Source organism: Cryptomeria japonica, chromosome 5, assembly GCF_030272615.1.
Source record: "Cryptomeria japonica chromosome 5, Sugi_1.0, whole genome shotgun sequence".
Taxonomy (NCBI): domain Eukaryota; kingdom Viridiplantae; phylum Streptophyta; class Pinopsida; order Cupressales; family Cupressaceae; genus Cryptomeria; species Cryptomeria japonica.
This window is the reverse complement of record NC_081409.1, coordinates 858,122,403-858,141,499: the sequence shown is the minus strand read 5'-3', so window position 1 is coordinate 858,141,499 and position 19,097 is coordinate 858,122,403. Positions and strand designations below refer to the sequence as shown.

At 34.8% G+C, this 19,097-nt stretch overlaps 1 protein-coding gene across 1 annotated transcript; it reads right to left on the bottom strand.

Annotated features, from left to right (window-relative positions):
• Window positions 1–687: 687 nt before the first annotated feature.
• Window positions 688–1,779, bottom strand: LOC131876235 (uncharacterized). Its single transcript, XM_059221128.1, has 2 exons — window positions 1,495–1,779; window positions 688–1,392 (listed from the first exon to the last, which is right to left on the bottom strand). The coding sequence occupies exons 1-2, from the start codon at window positions 1,777–1,779 to the stop codon at window positions 688–690; spliced, it is 990 nt and encodes a 329-aa protein (XP_059077111.1).
• Window positions 1,780–19,097: the final 17,318 nt, after the last annotated feature.

Genomic DNA, 19,097 nt, shown 5'->3' with positions numbered 1-19,097 from the left:
TTTAGTGTAATGCCAACTAACCCCCTAATAGAGTTGTAAACATACTCTTCAGTGCAGAAAAAATTTCTCAACTGTGCATTCAATGTATTTTCATAGTTTACACAACTAATCCTTCCAAAATAAGCCATGGCCAAAGATCAATCTTCCAACACTACCCAAAGAACCCTCACACATACCTACTATGCCAAAGCCCTTCAAATTCACTTGTTGAATTCTGAGGTGTCAATCAAGTGTATTGTCTGAATCCTACTAAAATATTTCTCTCTACAAACATTTTCTAGGCATGCAGAATAGCTCGGAATCCATGTGACCCAAGCATCAATTACCTTATGCTATCCTCCAGCTCGTAATTCACCAGAGTTTATCCATTTTGGTACCCGAGCTATCCTTTCCTCAACAACTGTTCACAGTCGGCTGACTCTTGTAGAAAGATTTTTTCAAAATTGACCAACCACGAACACTATGTGCAATCGTGGCATAACTAAAACCATAACACCTATCCTCGATGCACCCTGATTGTCTCAGGCAAAATATCTGTTAACCGATTCCAGTTCTTGGAATCCCTTCTTTATCTACAGCAAGGACCGAGAGCAGTCCGTCCGGTACCTCCTCCACCTTAGACATCTGTTTTGGACCATCATAGTCGATTCCTCTTTTTGCCAGCTAGTTCGCTACTGAGTTGCCCTCTTAGTATATGTTCTTAAATGTGAACCTGTTTAGGCTGTCGCATAATCTTTGGACTTTGGGACGACAAGCCTCTAATTTCCAATTTTCAAATTTCTGTTTGGTCATCCCATTCAGAATAATTTGTGAGTCTCCCTCTACTTCTATGTCATGAAATCCTTGGTCCACACACCATTCCAACCCAGCTAACAGCCTTGCAAGTTCTGCCAAATTGTTTGTATTGATTCCTAACGGGCCAAAATTTGCCCCAACAAAATTGCCTAGTTCGTCCCTTATAATGGCACCATAGCCTGATTTTCCAGGATTTCCTTGGCTAGCTCCGTCGAAGTTAACCTTTAAGTTTCCAGCTAATGGTGGAAACCAAACTATGCTATCTCTATTCTGCTTCTTTTCCATTAGCTTATAACCACTATTCTTCGTCAAATTCCACAACCTTTCCATTTGTTTGTCCCAAGAGGAATAAGTGCAATACTTCCTTCCAACTACTTTCACATTGATGACTTCTTTGATGGCTCCTTCAATTTTTGGGATTAGAATATCATAAGACAGAGCTTCCCCATTGAAGACTCTTTGATTTCTCTCCTTCCATATATGCCAAACAAGCAAAGCCAGACTCACCACCCACAAAATGCTCCATTTTGATTTCTTAGTGCTGGAAGGCCATGCCAATAAGAAACGTTTTAGTGTTTGACTTCTCACCGATTCAAACTACAATTTTCCCAATAGCCAATCCCAAATTTTTTTTGAGTACGGGCACCAAAATAAGAGGTGATCCACAGTCTCTTCATTTTCCTTTTATAGAATGCATACACTCGGTCCTGCAATTCCAATTGTTTTCAACCTATCCCCTATTAGAATACGACCATGCAATGCAGTCCACAGGAATGCCCGTGCCTTGGGAAGTACCATTTTGTGCCAACACAGTGCTGAGGGCCACTCCACATTCTGTGCTCTGCTTCTAAGAATCTCGTATCCCAAGTTAACCTTATATTTTCCGATTTTAGATGCACACCATAATAACTGATCCACTTCATTTTGGTAGACAATTTTTTTTTCCCTATCCAAAATGTCCTTCAACTCAATATTCTTGTCCATCTTCCATTCACCCACAAATTTCCATTCAATCCACTTTGACTCCTTCTACCCCTCCACAATGTAATCAGCCACAAAGGGACCAACCAATGCTTCCACTTCATTAACCCATACCATATCGTCTATTTCCTTAGCTAAAGAAATATCTCCATTCCATGAGTCTCTCCAAAATTTTGCCTTTCCACCGTGACCAATTTTCCATGTCAGATGCTCTGTTATAATGATTATGCTTTCCCAAGTAAATTTACAAATTGGAGTTCCCTTGATCGAGTTTGCCACTATAAAAATCCCATCTGCATCATTTGAGTCCAAATACTTAGCAGACATTGTCTTACACCAGGCTTTATGAGGTTGTTCGTACATTTTCCATGCTAATTTAGCCCCTAAAGCTAGATTGTGCAAGTCCATTTTTCTTAGACCCGCTCCACCCTCCATTTTGATTAGACAAGTTGTATCCCAATTGATGAGTGGGATTTTCTTCTTCTCTTGTGCTCCTTCCCACAAGAAAGTTTTGAGTAGGCTATCTAACTCTTTTGTTGCTTTAAATGATAACCGAAAACATGACATTTGATATATTAGGATTGCTGAGAGAACCAATTTGATCATTTGGATTCTCCCCGCTTGTGTTAACCACTTGTTCTTCCATGAGGAATCCTTTGCTTGACATTTGTTGATCACTTCCTCCCACATTATGTTTTGGAATCTACCCAGATCTATTTGAACCCCTAAGTACTTCAGAGGAAAGTTGCCCGATGAGTAGCCCAATATCTCCCCAATTTTACTTTGCATCCTCACATTAGTGTTGAAGAAATATATCATTGATTTCTCCTTATTGATGCTCTGGTCCGACCCTTTTTCATAATCATCCAGTAACATCTTCATTACCTTACCTTCCTTCTTAGTGGCTTCCCCAAAAAGAATTGTGTCATCAGCAAATTGAGAATGGGAGATTGGATCAATACTGTCGTGAATGTGTGCACCTTTCCATAATCTCAATTTTACAAGTTTCTTAATATTTCTACCCAGAATTTCAGCCATTAATATAAACAAAAATGGAGACATGGGATCTCCTTGTCTAAGACCATTAGTAGCATGAAAAAAACCTTCTATAGTTCCATTTACAATAATGGAATAAGATACAGAGGAGACACAATGCTTTATACAGTTTATCCAACTAGAATCAAAACCAAATATTTCAAGAACAGAGAAGAGGAAGTACCAATTCACCCGATCATATGCCTTACTGACATCTAACTTGACCACCATCCCCTAAATCTTACTCCTTTTCATCAAGTGCATGGTTTCAACAACAATGATTATACTATCAACAATTTCTCTACCAGGAGTAAATCCATGTTGTTCTGGAGAAACAAGCTTGTCCAAAACAAGCTTCACCCTATTAACCATTAGTTTAGATATTATTTTATATATCGAATTACACAAAGATATAGGCCTATAATGAGCAATACTCAAACAAATTTGCTTTTTTGAAATCAGGGCTATAAGTGTGTTATTCATTTCTTTAACAAATTTGCCTTTCCTTCAAAATTCTTCCACCACCAGCCATATATCCTCTCCCATGAATTTCCAACACTTCTGATACAACTGCATAGTCACCCCATCTGGACCCAAAGCTTTGTGTGGATGTAACTCAAAAGTAGCCTTTTTGACTTCATCTTTTGTGATTGGAGACAATAGTGAAGCATTATCCTCCTCCAAAATATGCTTATAAATAATTTCCAATAGATATCCAATAGTTTCATCTCTCACCCCCACAATGGATCCCAAAATTTTCTCAAAATATTTAACTACTATGTCCTCCAACTCCTCTGCTTTGCCAACCATTCTGCCTGAATCATCCATCAACTGATTGATTCTGTTTTTGTTCCTTTTTTATTTAAAGGAGGCATGGAAGAATTTGGAGTTTGAATCCCCTGCTTCTATCCATAATTCTCCCAATTTGTCCCACCAAAACATTTCTTCTCTCAGAAGAATTTCAGCCAATTCAGCTTTAAGTGAATTCTCAGAATGAAACTCTTTGTTTGTCATCCCCTTCTCGATCACCAAGTTGTTAATCATATCTAGTTCTACTTCCACCCTAATTTTCTCAGAAAAAATATTCTTGAAGGACACCACATTCCACATTTTGATTTTGTTCTTTAGATATTTCATCTTCTTAACAAAAAAATAGCTTGGAGTGCCTTTAATATCTGTACAATCCTCCCGCCATTTCTCAATGTTTAATTTGAAATTTGTATCTCTCCACCACATACTAAAAACTTTAAAATTCCCTTTCACCTTCGGCAAAGGTATGCTACAGTTCAACTGAACCGGAAAGTGATCCAAAAGTGTTATGGGCAGGATAATTGACTCCAAATCAAACTTACCTCTAATCCAAAATGATCTAGTAAATATTCTGTCCAATCTCTTCAAAATTCTGCTAAAATTTGCCCTCCTGTTAGTCCATGTAAAATTTCCTGATTTAGGGATAACATCAAAGAGTTTATTGTCTGTCACAAAATCTTTGAAATCTTCCATCACTCGAGCATTCATTCTTAAGCCTCCAAATTTTTCTTCGTTGTTGAGTAATGCATTGAAATCTCTCACCACAATTACTTTCTCCGAATCAACCATTCTAATTTGATCTGAGATTTCTTTCCAAACCCTTTTCTTCTCTTCTGTCTTGGTCAGCCCATAAACATTGAACAAAGAAAATACCAAATCTTCTTGCAAGATTCTTACTTTACAATGCATCCAATTTTCTTGTTTAGATATCAAATCTACTGAAACTTTGTCTGGATTCCATAAACCCACCATTCCACCCACGGACCCATTCACCTCCTAAGAAATACCATCCCATATCCTACTAAAAGATTTGAAAAAGGAAGCTTTTTCTTCATTTAGCTTGGTCTCTTGCATCATTATAATATCTCCTGAAATTCTTTGAATTGCCCTCTTGACCAAGCATTTTTTGTCAGGGGCTGATAGACCCCTGACATTCCATGTTGTTATCTTCATTGTTTGCCAAGGGAGACTCCTACTCCCTCAGTTTTCTTAATAAAGTCCAGCACACCAATTATACCCTTTTCCTTAGCTCTGTCCTCTCTTTTCTGTCGATTACTTCTTCTACCCCTTCCACCTTTTTCTTTCCCCAGCAGAGCATTACCCGATTGGTTGATGCTTCTAGGATCAATTTTCTCCAGTTCATAATTTGATATGGTTCATCATCTGAAGCCTTTTCATATTCAAATTCAGTATCTGACAGCCCTTTTTCTCTAATAGGTGTGCCTCTGTAATCCTCCTCTGTGTTGTTACTTCTGCCATTTATATTTCCTTTTAAAGATCCAAAATTGATTTCCTTTTTCTTATTATCACCATCTTCCACTATTTCTATCTCCATACTATCCTTCCTAATCTCCATGTCATCTTTATCAACCTTCTACAAAGTTTCCATTTCTGTACTTTCTTTCACCTGAGTTTGTTCATCTTCCATGTTTTGTTTCTTACCTTGGGACTCAACCGTTTTCTTTCTTTCCTCTGTTATTCTTCTCTAGGTCTGTACTGGTTTTCTAAATACCTTATTTGTCTTTCTGACATACATCTTGCATTCCTTCTCGCCATGGAATTTACTACCACATCTAGGGCATCTTGCTATTTCTTTATCAATCTCCACTTTTTGAGACCATTCCCTGAGATCAGATACCAAGGTTATTCTCTCCAGAATTCTTTTAACTGTTGCAATTCTCATATGGGCACATTTGCATATATCTTCAACATCATCAAAGTCTGTTTCTAGCAATGTGCCCAATGTTCTACCGATTTTCTCCCATAATTCCTCACTCCAGTATTCTATCAGGAGGTTATATAGGCGAATCCAAACCGGCTCGGAATAAACTGCCAACGGGGTAGGGTAAAAATGAGGCATCCATGGCTGAATGTATACTGCATGCAACATGATAAACCAATTTCTATCTATAAGTGGTCGATTTCTCTCCTCCTCCTCTTCGAACAAAACAACAAAAAAACCTTTAGCAATAAATTTAGTCACAGTTCTTTTTCCCCAATTACATTCGACCCACTTTGTTATATCCTTTCTTGGCCAGTTCAGACCTATTATTTTGGCTATTACCACATACTCTTCCCAGAACACCACATCCTCCTTCAATTCTTTAGAAAAATCTATTCGACTATCCTCTGCGTGCCCTCCCTTTCCGCCATTAAAAGGTAATGACATTGCAGGGCTCTCTCCTGTGCAAGAAGAAAAGATTTAAGTATGATATTATATTAATAAATTAATAGTTAATTATATATTTAAAAAAATTGAATAGATGTAATATATTTAAATTTTTTATTTTTTAATTTTAATTTATTTTAATAAAAATTATATTATAATACATATAATATATATTTAAGTGATTTTAAAATATATCTTATATATAAAATTTTTAAAATTTTTTTTAAATACATATACAAGTAAATAATAGCTTATTTTCTATAAATATGTTTTTTTAAATTATATATTTAATTTTTTAATAATAAATTATATGTTGTTTAATTTTTTTTTAAAATTGTTCTTATTTATTTTAATAGTAACTATATTATAACATATCAATTTTTTTTATGTGTTGAAATTACTTAGTTATGTATTATTTATGTTAAATTTATACATTAATTATATATATTTTTACTTTTTCAAGTTATATTAGTAAAAGAATTGATATATGTTATTATGTGACTAAGTTATATATATTAAGTTATACATTATGTATATAATTTTTTATGTTAAAATCACTTAGTTATAATAAGTTATTATACGTTAAAGACAATATTTACTTACATTTTTCTTTGAAGTTACATTACTTACTTAAACATGTTAAATATAAGTTATTATATTAGTTATATGTTTACTAAGTTAATTTTTTTGAAATATGTTAAAATCATTTAAGTTTTAGTTATATAAGTATTTTAACATATTTTGAAAAAAAATTCTAATATAACTTCAAAAAAAATAAGTAAAAAAAATAAATTTTAACATTATATACTTTTTTTTAAAGTTACATTAGTAAAATTTTTGAAATATGTTAAAATCACTTATATATAATAACTAATATTTAAGTAAATTTAAATATATCACATCTATATAATTTTTTTTTATATATATAATTAATTATTAATATTTTTTATTTTACTAATTATAATTTTTAAAAACAAATAAAAATATAATAAATAATAAAAACTTATAGGTCAGTGTAAGAAGACGAGTCCACTTTTTGACCAAAAAGTGGAAGTGTTTTCCCTGATTTTTAGATTTTGTCTCATTTGAACTTAAATTTTGAAACACTTGGAGATTAAATCTGAGAAAATGTCGCGAATATAAAAGATACCCCTCTGAGTCTACCTCCCAAATATATAATTTATTTTAATACCTGCATAATAAAAAATAACTTTTTGAATGGAGTTCTAAAAACTATGTTTTAAAAATGTTTGTTTCAAGACCATACCATGCATGTGTACGACCCACACTTTTTGACACAATTAAAATTATTTTCTCAAACCATTTTGCTAAATGGTTTGTAACACATTGAAGATTGATGAGCATATTTTTCTATTATTTTTTTAAATATTTTTTTAATTAATTTTTTAATGACCGTAATTATCTTTTTAAAAATTTGATGTAAACTTAACATTTTTTTATTTTTATTTTTTAAAATAGAAATTTTTTTGTGTGTAGATTGATGACATAATTTTTTTTTCAAAATTCATGAAAATAAAAAAGTTATTAAATTAACAAAATTAGTTAATATTTCAAGTTTATGGACCCGATTTAGTATAAATTAAATGAAAAATAGTTAAAATAACCAATTTTTAAATAAATTTACATATTTAGAATCTAGACAATATACTCTGAAATGGGTTTTAATTTTATATTAAAATTCTCTAATTAGAGGCATGCAAACTATTTCAGAAGTTCATATTTGTGCTTTCATTCATGGAGATTTGAATTTGCAGGTCCATGTCTCAGGTGTGGCCATCCTGGGCCTATCTCGGACCTAATCCTGAGGCGAGTGGCTGGCTGTGGAATCAACTTCCACAAAATGGGCCCCTATTTTGAAAATGGGGTTCGTTCCTAATGACAAAATGTGCCCAAAAAAATGGGTAACATCGGATTTAGAAACAGGGGCCTATTTTTTAAAAACGAGACCCCGTTTTGTTTTCAAGTGGGCCCCCATTTGAGAATAAAAAGGGGGCCCATTTAGTTTTGCCTTGGGCCCCCATTACTTTTTGCCTTGGGGTCCCGAAGCAAATACGGGTCCCCATTTTTTAAAAATGGACCCCATTTCTAAAAGCATGTTTTCCAATGCACGAACTTCTGCCAATTTGTGACCCATTACCTTGCACTTACCCTTATAAAAATAGATACATTTGTGGTAAGGACGGAAACCGTAGGAAGTGGCAGCAAGAGTACCTGGAGCCTTGTGATGGATGTGTATGAGTATCGGAAGGCAATGCAAAAATTGCCTCCCCCCTACCCCCCATAGCCAGTGTCTTTCCTCCCAAGATTCTATTGGTCTTTTCTAGCATCTAGTTTCAAAGTGAAGATTTTGACTTTCCATGATATATTGGCCCCTATGTGTTAGATTGTGACAACAATAAAACAATAAAACAAGGAAAAAAACAAGAAAACAAATCATATCTCAGTTTTTTAGAAAGAAAATAGTTTTATCTTTTAAAAGGAAATTTCTAATTTCTTTAAAGAAAATAAAATAATTTTTTCCTATGTTAAGTGATGATTGTAATCTTGAAGATATTATCTATATCTTGGTTTCCTTGAAGACAAAGTAATGAATTGTAGATTGTAAGAGCAATTAGTGTCGATTGCGGATTGCAAGAGCAATTGTTAAGATGTTGTTGTAAATTGTGAATTCAGATTTGTAAAAGTGATAGCAACACCTCATAGTTGTAGCTAGCTATGAAGCTTGTAATTGATTTCTCCTGAGCAATAAGAATACCGATACCCTTCCCTTGTGGATGTTTCTTTAATGTTTTGTCAAGGTTTTACTATGTAAATATGCTTCTTATGTGTTGTTGTATTTTTCATTTAATTCTCTATATTATTTATTTGCAACTAATTTGTGTTTCAATATTTTAATATTCTTGGTTTATGCTTCTGCTTCTATAACAAGTGGTATCAGAGCGATTATTTTTGCAACGACTGTATTAGGATTTAGTGTTGAATTTTACAACATCAAAGGGCAAAGGTTTCAAATGCAAGGTTCAAGGTGGAGAAATTTAATGGAAAGAATACCTTTGAGTTGTGGAAGGTTAAGATGCATGATTTGTTAGTGCAACAAGGATTGCATAGGGAATTGGTAGGGAAGTTAAAGAAACCTGCAGATTTGTCTAATGAAGATCGGGAAGATCTAGCATTGGTTCTTTTCAATATTGTGGGAGAGGTAACAACAACAATCTTATGGACTAGATTGGAGTGTTTCTTGTGGGTTATGTAGTAGATTGGAGTGCTTCTTGCGGGTTCATGGTTTTAGCGCATGGTTACATGAAAGCACTAGATGATCAACCATCGGTTACATGTGAGTTGGGGAGTTGGTATAGCCTAAATGCTCTTGGACAACTTGTTAGGTTTTGCAGCTTTCTTATTTCTAAAAGTTGTGGGTTTGATCTTTGTTTGAGGAGATGTTAGATCATGATGTCATGGTTAGATTCCAAATTCTGTGTTGGAACTTTGACAGTTGATCATGTTTTTTTTTGTTTTTTTTTCATGTTGAGTACATTGGTCATTTGCTTGGGTGCTTCATGAGATTGTGGTTTTGCATTTGTAGCTTAGCATGAATTGATCAGTTGCATGTGCTCATGGATACATGGAGATTTAGGTTAGGCTTGGAGTTCTCTTGTGATTAGAGACATGTGTTGAGATTTCAGTAGGAAGTCCAAGGAGTCTACACCTTGGCTGGGCATGAACATGTATCAGGTAAGTTGCTGTCAAGGTGGAGATTGTTTGATTGTGACAACAATAAAACAATAAAACGAGGAAAAAAACAAGAAAACAAATCACATCTCAGTTTTTTAGAAAGAAAACAATTTTATCTTTTAAAAAGAAATTTCTAATTTCTTTAAAGAAATAAAACAAGTTTTCTCTATGTTAAGTGATGATTGTAATCTTGAAGATATTATTTATATCTTGGTTGCCTTGAAGGCAAAGTAATGAATTATAGATTGCAAGAGCAATTAGTGTGGATTGTAGATTGCAAGAGCAATTGTTACGATGTTGTAAATTGAGAATTCAGATTTGTAAAAGTGATAGCAGCATCTGATAGTGGTAGCTAGATGTGAAGCTTGTAATTCATTTCTCCTGAGCAATAAGAATACGGATACCCTTGCCGGGTGGATGTTTCCTTGATATTTTGTCAAGGTTTACCACATAAATCTGCTTCTTATGTGTAGTTCTATTTTTCATTTATTTCTCTATATTATTTCTTTGCAATTAATTTGTGCCGCAATATTTTAATCTTTCCCATTTAACATTATGTACACTTTTTGATGATGATTACAAGAAAGGTTAATAAATATAATCAAAATAAACGTAATAAACCCCATCAGCAATGAAGTTAGATTAATATCTACATCTTCACATGAAGAAAGGAGACCAATGAAACATCACACATGGAAACTCTAGATGCCAGCAAAAATGTCTTCCTGCTACGTAGGAGAGGAGGGAAATTTTGTATTTATTAATATCCATTCAATGAAGACACAAAAACATCGCGTGAAGAATGGAAGGAAAGGCGGAATATAAACTTTAAAAAATAATGAAGGTGTGGGCGCCGCATAGAAGAAACCAAGTGGAAACGCAACCTACACTTTCTCAGAAACTTCACAACTGCCAGGCGTCAGTCATCCCGAAAGGGCACCAGACAAAACGTGAAAAAGAAAAGTAATCTTGTTTGCAACTATAAAATATTAGGAGGAGCATACGCCCTTATAGAATCTAGACTCCTACCCGGTACAGATTTTACTCCTCCACATAGATTTCCAGAAAATATTATAGTTTACTACTTTATTCCCACCGAAAGAAACAGACTTGGCCATCTTTGACTTAATTTGCAATGATTAAGATATCTCAACTGAGCGAGCGACTAGTCGATTAGAAAATTCCATTGGCATTTATTTGATGGTTTAAAGGTTCAGGTGTCATCAAGTTTCAAAATTCTATTGGGTTATTTGATAGTGATCTTTGTACTATCATTGATTGAATGTGTTCGTATGTTTCAACCTTCGTGTTAATGTTGTTGATGTTCATGTCAAGTATTGATATTACAAGAGTTCATATTTATGTTAATATGCTCTATAATCTTGTAAGGTTTGTTTTCTCAGAGATTTTTGCACCCATGTTAGACTGTCAAGATTGTAGATATGGACTGTTCATGTTCATGTTGTACATTCATGCAAAAAATGAGGTCTTTCATTTGTGGCCTCACCTAGTGCAAGCTAGGCTAAAAATCTTGCATTCACTGATATAAAATAAATAAATAAATAGATATGTCACATAATAATATAAATAAAATATAAAAAAGATGGTCAAAGTAGGAATGCCCTTACCTCATTGCCCTACAATATAATGGACTATTTCCCTACCCCTTCTTCATATCCATGCTAACGTTCCCCATGTGTTGTGAACTCTCCACCACAACTTTACTCATATGAATATGGTGCTAACTGTTTTCCATAGCAATACACATATGCATATGGTGCCAACCCACCTCCACAAATAATAACATTATTCTAGTAACCCTCCTTCAAGGTACTCTAGGGGGCCATACAAGAACCCTTATTCAAAAGAGGCCTCAATTTCTTATATGAGTTCTTCTACATATGGTTGTGTGCTTGCTTATGTAAAGACTCAAAATTCATGAATTAATAAGTATGGAATTGGGATTAATTTGGTTGTGGGAGCTATGGATGGGGTTTTCAGTCACTTGGCTCTCATAGATGGAGATAATTATGCAAAGGATAATATTGTTGAAGATGTTTTTTATTAAGATAAGTATTGGAAGGGTCTAAAACCCTTAGTTATCAGCACATAGAGATTCAATGAACAACTAGAAGGCTTGGAATCAAGCCAACAAACAAAACTAAAAACATAACCATAAACACAAAATAAATTATATATAAACTAGTCCATCAAGTTTTAGAAATAGCATAAAAAAATAGTAACCAGAAAAGATTAAACATAATCATAAACATAGAAGACTATAATAAATTAATTCCTAATCTCCAACAAGTTTCCCAAGAGTCATTGTCAAATAGTAGTAGCAATCATAGTCTTCTTTTCATTCTTCTGGTTCATTATTTTTTTCTTCTATGCATTCTTGTTTAGTCTTATCTACACATTTATTATAGCTATAAGCACCCCAATCATAGTCTTCCACATGAGGGTATCGTTGAACCTTACTAGTTGTTTCGTAGCCCTCTCCAATGCAACACTTTTTTCTCTATTTTCCACACAACCCACACATTCTTGGGGAATTTATTTTTTTAATCTTGGCACTAAGGTCTTCAAGCTTTGTAGAGAAAACTTATTGGTTCTTCTCCTTACATTTCACCTCTTTGTCTCCTTTTTCTTCCTCCTCTTCTTCAACATAATTTTTAAGAATACTAAGCGCTTCCAGGTCTTCTCTCAAGTGAGGATTGTATGGTGGGGAATGGGATAAAGACTCTTCAAGGGTTATATTAAGGGGCTCCTCTAATGTTTCTTCGGTCTTCACTTCATTAGGGTGTGTTTCCTAGATTGGTCTTCTTTCTCTCCCTCAAGGTAAGTTTTACCAAATGTTGAGGTAACATTTGCAACCATCATAGTCTTAACCAATCTCTTACATCTCCTTCCCCCTAAGGAAGTTGTAGTATCTTTTTTGACATTCTCCCCATTTGATATGTCCATAGTTGAAATGGGGGTTGACAAATTTCTAAGTTATTTTTACATCTATTTTTTGTAGCTTTTCCTTTGTGCATATTTGATTTTTTATTCACTAGTAGGTATCTTACACATAGCCATGCCTTTATTATAATGGTCAAGCAAGAATTTGTCAAGACCCGAATCAATAGGTAGATGAGGGTAATCTTGTCTTAGACACAACTTCTTCTTTCTAGGAGGGGTAAGCAATGGTTTTTTATCTTTGGATGAGAAGGGCATATTATCTAAAAATAAGATTATTCTTTTTGTTAGGTCCCAGAGACAACTGAGAGGGGGGGGGGGGGTGAATCAGTTGTCAAATAAATTCAAACCAAAAACAACTTAACCAACTTAATGCTTAATACCGGTAAACCAGTTAAGTATGCCGGTAGACAGTTTTAACAATTAATTGTTATACCGGTTAAGATTAATGCATGAAACATAAACACAAAGTAGTCCACAACACATAACACCAATATTTGTACGTGGAAACCCTGTAAGGGGAAAAACCACTGTGGGAAACCTTACCCACAATCAGATGATATTATTGCAGATAGTAAGTGTACATAAATGGGGTCTGCACATGCGGAAAGGCCAACAGCCTAGAGCTCACTGCTCAATCACAAAATGGGAGTCACACTGACTACAGTTGGATGATTAAATCCAATAAGAATGTACTGTACAGAATAGCATCTTCATATGCTGGATTCAGTACCAGTGTAATGCTGATATGCTTTCACAAAAATCTAGCTTCACCTTCAAATGATGTCTTCGTGTATAGCTCTGCTTAATCTCACATATACCTTCACACAATCCTTTTTCACATTCCACATTTGATCTTACAAATAACATCTTATATTTATACCATAACCTAAGACCAATTTTAGTAGGTCATCTCTACAAGCTATTACAATAAAAACATTTTACAAACAATATAATATCCAATGCAATAACCGATTGAACATGTCGGCTTAATGATTTTACAACAACAATTAATCATCTTCATAGTGTGCCATGCTGATCTGGAAAAGATAAGCCTACTGGTGTAACACTAGATCTATTTGCTAGTAATAGTAAATATGCAACTGTGAATATACCAATGAACAAAACTCTAGGACAAGATATCCAGATGATGTCTTCGACATTACCAAGTGTTTCCCATGCCATTCCAAGTGTCGGTGATCATTATATCTTGTTGGTGTGCCATATACCAGTAACTGTGCAATAGTTACTTGCTTGCCGGTGAATGTTGTTGGATCTCCAAAGTGCTAATGTTTTAGTAGGTGTTGACATCAATGACAAAACCATACCAAAATACCAACACTTTTACCCTACGAATGCAAAGAGGGTTAATATTTTGGCAAGAGGCCAATATAGTTTAAGGATGGTAATTTTTAGTGTAGGTGTTGTATCGAGAGTGATTATAAATGTCATACATTAATCCCAAGTATTAACATTTTATCACCTTCAACTTTGAAATAAATATTACTATCTATTTTACCTTTCTTGAAGTTCTCTTGCAATGAGTATCTGTCCAATCTTACATACCAAACTTTGGGAGCTTGCTTGAGTCCATAGAGTGCCTTCTTGATTCTTCATACCATATCAAGATCTCTAATAACTTAACCCATCTGGTTGTTCAATATACACTTCTTCAAGTTCTCCATTTAGGAATGTGACTTGGCATCCATAAGATATGTCTTAAAAGTTTTGGTAATAAAAAAATGTAAGAATCATCCTTATAGCTTCAATCATATCTATCAAGTAGAAGTCTCCTCAAAATATGTACCTTCAACTTGTGAAATAACCTTTACAAACTAGTCTTGCCTTATTCCTTATGAGTTATCCATCTTCATTCAACTTATTACGCCTACTTTGTTCCTATCACATTCTTGTCTAGCAGTCTAGGTACCAATTCCCATGTTTATTTTTTTTCTATCTAAATCAACTCCTTTATTTCATTCATCAAACCTTCATCTTCTCTATCCTCTATAACTATTTATGGATCCACCTGAGATAGGAAACATAAATTTTTTTGTTCACTAGTCTCAACAAGTCTTGTTCTTGTCTGAACCCCTTTGTCTATGTCTCCAATAATCTGATTTTCTAAATTTTTCTTTCACACATACTTTGTAGGTATCTTAGGTTCTTGTTTAGGTTCCTTCTCTTCTACATTTATCTCTTCTTTGTCTTTCAAATCTTCCTTCTATTTTTCAACAAGAGGATCATATTAAATCTCAACATCAAGTTCAGGTGTAGCATGATTCAATTCTTCATTCACTTTGATATTTATGCTTTTCATAATCTTCTTTTGTGTTTTTTGAAACAATCGTATGGCTTTCTCTTTGTAGAGTTTCACAAGAATATTCCTTCATATTATCTTGTATCAAACTTTCCCAAGTCCTCTTGATCTCTTCATATGTAGATCTTGCATCCAAATGTCTTGAAGTACTTGACAGTAGGTGATCTTTCATGCCATACACCATAAGGAGTCTTTGTGTGATTCACTCTTACTTGTACTTTATTAAGAATAAATTCAGCAATATGCATAACTTCATTTCAATATCGATTAGCTAAGTAGAATTTTTCAAAATAGCATAGACATCTCAACAGCATTTCTATTCTTTCTTCCAACCACTTCTTTTTGTTTAGAAGTCCTAGGTACAAATAATTACCTTCTAATACTTATTTGATTCTCAACCATATATTTGAACGTGTTAAATGTATCCAATATTTCAAATTTCTCCTATAAGAAAGTAACCCATTTCTTTCTAGAATAATCATCAATGAGAAATATAATATACTTTTCATGATTTAGTCTTCTTGTCAACTCCAAAGGTCTTGAGGTAGAAGACTACTCGCTCTTGAATATATTCCTTATTTTATTTATAGTCTAACATTCCTTGCATGTTGTGTTAGAAGGTTTGATAATGTTTCGTAAATCTCTCATAATATGAGTAGAGTTGATCTTCACCATGTTCTCAAAGCCAACATGTCCCAACCTTTTGTGCCATAACCAACATTCACTACTGTAGCCAGCAAACAACCACTTCCTTTAATTTCTTTCACATAGTAAGCATTCTGATTTGTTCTTATACCTTCTAGAACCTCCTTTTTTTATCACACATCTGTACCCACAAAATTGTTGGCATTTTTGATGTTTATGTTGTGATTGTCATTGATGGACACACACTTGCATTGAGATCCTCTTTATATGTATGAGTTTGAGCACAACCAGTATTTGTTCCAACCGGTATGTTGTATTATAGTCTTTAGACTATTGATGTTTTGCAGAATGTGTTTCCCAGTCTAAAGCAGCATGTTGACCCCAAGCAGTACAAGGAACTAAAGCAGCTTAACACATTTTTACCAGTCTTCACTTTTGTCAAATCGGCAACCGGCATTCTGTATGAACCGGTAATACTCCATGATGAGTTATCAACAGGCATTTTGTGATGAGTTACCATCCACCGATTGTTTGACGGTGCCGACACATTAACAGTGCTTTTTGTGTCGTGGTACCAAGAATGTCCAGGTTCATTAAACTTAAGAAATTGTAATGTAATCCTATTGGACCAACATGAAATCAGATTCCTTTATAAGGACATCATGTCTAGGGTTTTATGTTGTTGATGTGGTCGTAGCAAAAGTTTATGTTGTTGCTAGGGTTTAAGGTGGTTGAGGAGTTGGAGAGAATATGAATGTGTAGAAGACTGAAGTAATGCTAGAGTGCATTAAGAATGAGCTATCAAGGATCTAACCAAGCAGTCTGTGCTACTAGCTAGATCAAACACTTGTTGATTACTCACATCTTTGACAAGTCTGTAGCCCTTAACTAGGTAGGCCCAAAAGCCTTTTGTAAATCCTCTAACAAGGTGGTTCACATCTGTGGATCTAAAATCCTCTAGCAAGGTAGCCTTTAATCAGAATTATCTCCTAACAGAGATTGAGATTCCTAACAGGATCTATTCTGGTAAAGAACATTGTAAGACGTTAACTGGTCTGGTTCCTATTCTGTAGATAGTTACTTGTGAGTTCCATCTCACTGTGGTTTTTCCCATTTGGGTTTCCATGTCAAAATCTCTTGTGTTATGGTGTTTGTGCTTCTGTGGGTGAATGTATTATTAGCTATTTGGTTTGCATGTTTGTTAACTGGTTTGTCTGCTTAACTGTTTTATCAATTTACTGTCAGTCTTGCAAAGTGCTTAAGTGCAAAGATTTTTGGCATACTAATTCACCCCCCACTCTTAGTATTCATCAATTGGTATCAGAGCCAACCTTTCTATAAGTTTAACCACTTGGAAAGAGATATGGGGGAATACACTTTGAGGGAACTTACCCACCGGCTCACTCAGTCTGAGGCAGCCTATGATGATCTTATGGTCAAATACAAGGCATCTCAAGAAAAAAGAAGAGAACATGTAGAAAAGCTGATGGAGCTATCTGAAAATAGTTCTTCAGATGAAGCAGACATGGAAGCCCTAATTGCAGAAGTTAATAAATTTAATGAATCAAATTCCAACCTGAGAAAGGAGTTGGAAGGACTAACTATCCGGATGTGTCAAGAGCTTGAGAACTGGAGGAAAGCTGAAGATCTGGTGAAAGAAAGAGATCATGAGATCTCCAAGCTGAAACAAGAGATCAGTGCCCTGAATGCTCAACTCCATGCAAGCAAAGTGGAAAAGGAAGACATGCAAGGAGAACTGAACATTGCCATCTCTAAGAATGAAAACCTATTGGAAACAAATGCTGCTATTTCCAAAGAACTCTCTAAGTCAAAGGAAATACTTGCTAAGTTCAACAAGAGTATTGTCAAGCTAGAGCAAAAGCTTGAATCTGCCAAACAAGTCTAGAATACCAGTGGACTTGGTTATTCCAGTCATGAGGAAGGTGAGATCTCTGGTACAAATGCTGGAACATCAAAGAAATAACCGGCATCAAAGGATAAAGGTAAGAAAAAGTTTAAACCTGTTTGTTTTAACTATCTTAAAGAAGGACATACTGCAAATGTGTGTAGGAGTAAGGCTTACAACAATTTTCCTTATTTCCTAAATGATAATCCTAGATCCTATAGATTTGATGGTAATTGTTATGCATGCAAAAAGTATGGGCAAAGACCATCTGAATGCAGGTCTATTATGAATAACACTGGAAGAATACCTCAGAGGACCCAAGGAGTTGGTCCTAAACCTTTTGTGAACTGGAATCACAATCGGTTTAATGCCTTCAATCATCAGCCAAGAAGCGGTGGCTATCAAGCGGCAACTGGATGGAGAGAAAACTATATGGTCTATCATGGTCATGGTCACACTACTGCAACATGCAGAAGAAAGAATGGAAACATGAACAATGGACCTTGGAGAGCACCTAGATTGGTCTACTATCACTATAACAAACTGAGTCACATTGCCAGATTGTATAGATCAAGGAAGAACATATCTGATGATATACTGGTAACTTTGGAAGGAAACATTGATGTTGACACTATTCAAATGGACATGAACAAAATCTGGAAGGAGAAACCAACAGTGTTACAAGAGGAACCGGTTTCTGCACCTAGTGTGGAAATCATGGAATCGGCAAACTAAGCTTCAAAAAGCTTAGGGGGAGCAAACGGCGAAATGTTTCGAACCCCTGGTTTACATCGGTAAAAGACCTTAACTGGTATGTGATACATGTCATTTGGTAGAAGATCAGAAACAGTAAAAAGGCAAATTAGGGTTTACGCCCTAATGGAGGAGCATTAATGATGGTAGGTGAGAAACATACTTAAAAGGATTTTTTTTTTAGATCATTTCGAGCACTATCAGTTTTCGAGTGAAGAAAAGTTTTTCAAAGAGCAGAGCGACGAAAAGAAGATTTGAGCTGAGATCTTGAGAAATTGAGAAACTGCGAAGGAGATTCAAATTCAAACTGCAAGTCTAGTGGAGAACACAAAGCGGTGATTCAGCAACCGTCGGAGTGTGAAGTGAAGGAGAATCAACAAGCCCTAAATTCACATGTTTCAAGAGGTATTTCTCGAGTTCTTAAAATTTCTATCATGGCTTCCGGATCTCATACTAGTTCTAGTGCATCTGTCAAGTCTGCAAGTTTTATTCAATGAAAGTCCAAGTATAATGCCCTATCACAAGTTCTGGCTAGTGTGATAGTAGAAGAGGGAATTTCTGACTACATAGATTGCAGGATTGAAGACCTAGTGTCTCTAGCTATCCACTCCCAGATAGGTTTATTTTGTGGCAAGGATAAGAACATCAAACCGGAGTTTAATATTTTGGAGAAGAAGAAGCTCCATAATGTTGTTTACTTCTTGGAGGATTTCACAAAGGATCATTCTTTGTATAGTCCATGGTGATAA

What these genes read in the sequence shown, in the direction of transcription:
- LOC131876235 (XM_059221128.1), bottom strand. Translation starts at nt 1,779, where the DNA reads ATGGACAAGAATATTGAGTTGAAGGACATTTTGGATAGGGAAAAAAAA. An exon ending in TTGGAATTGCAGGACCGAGT is followed by an intron (nt 1,393 to 1,494) that starts GTATGCATTCTA and finishes GGAAAATTGTAG; the next exon opens with TTTGAATCGGTGAGAAGTCA.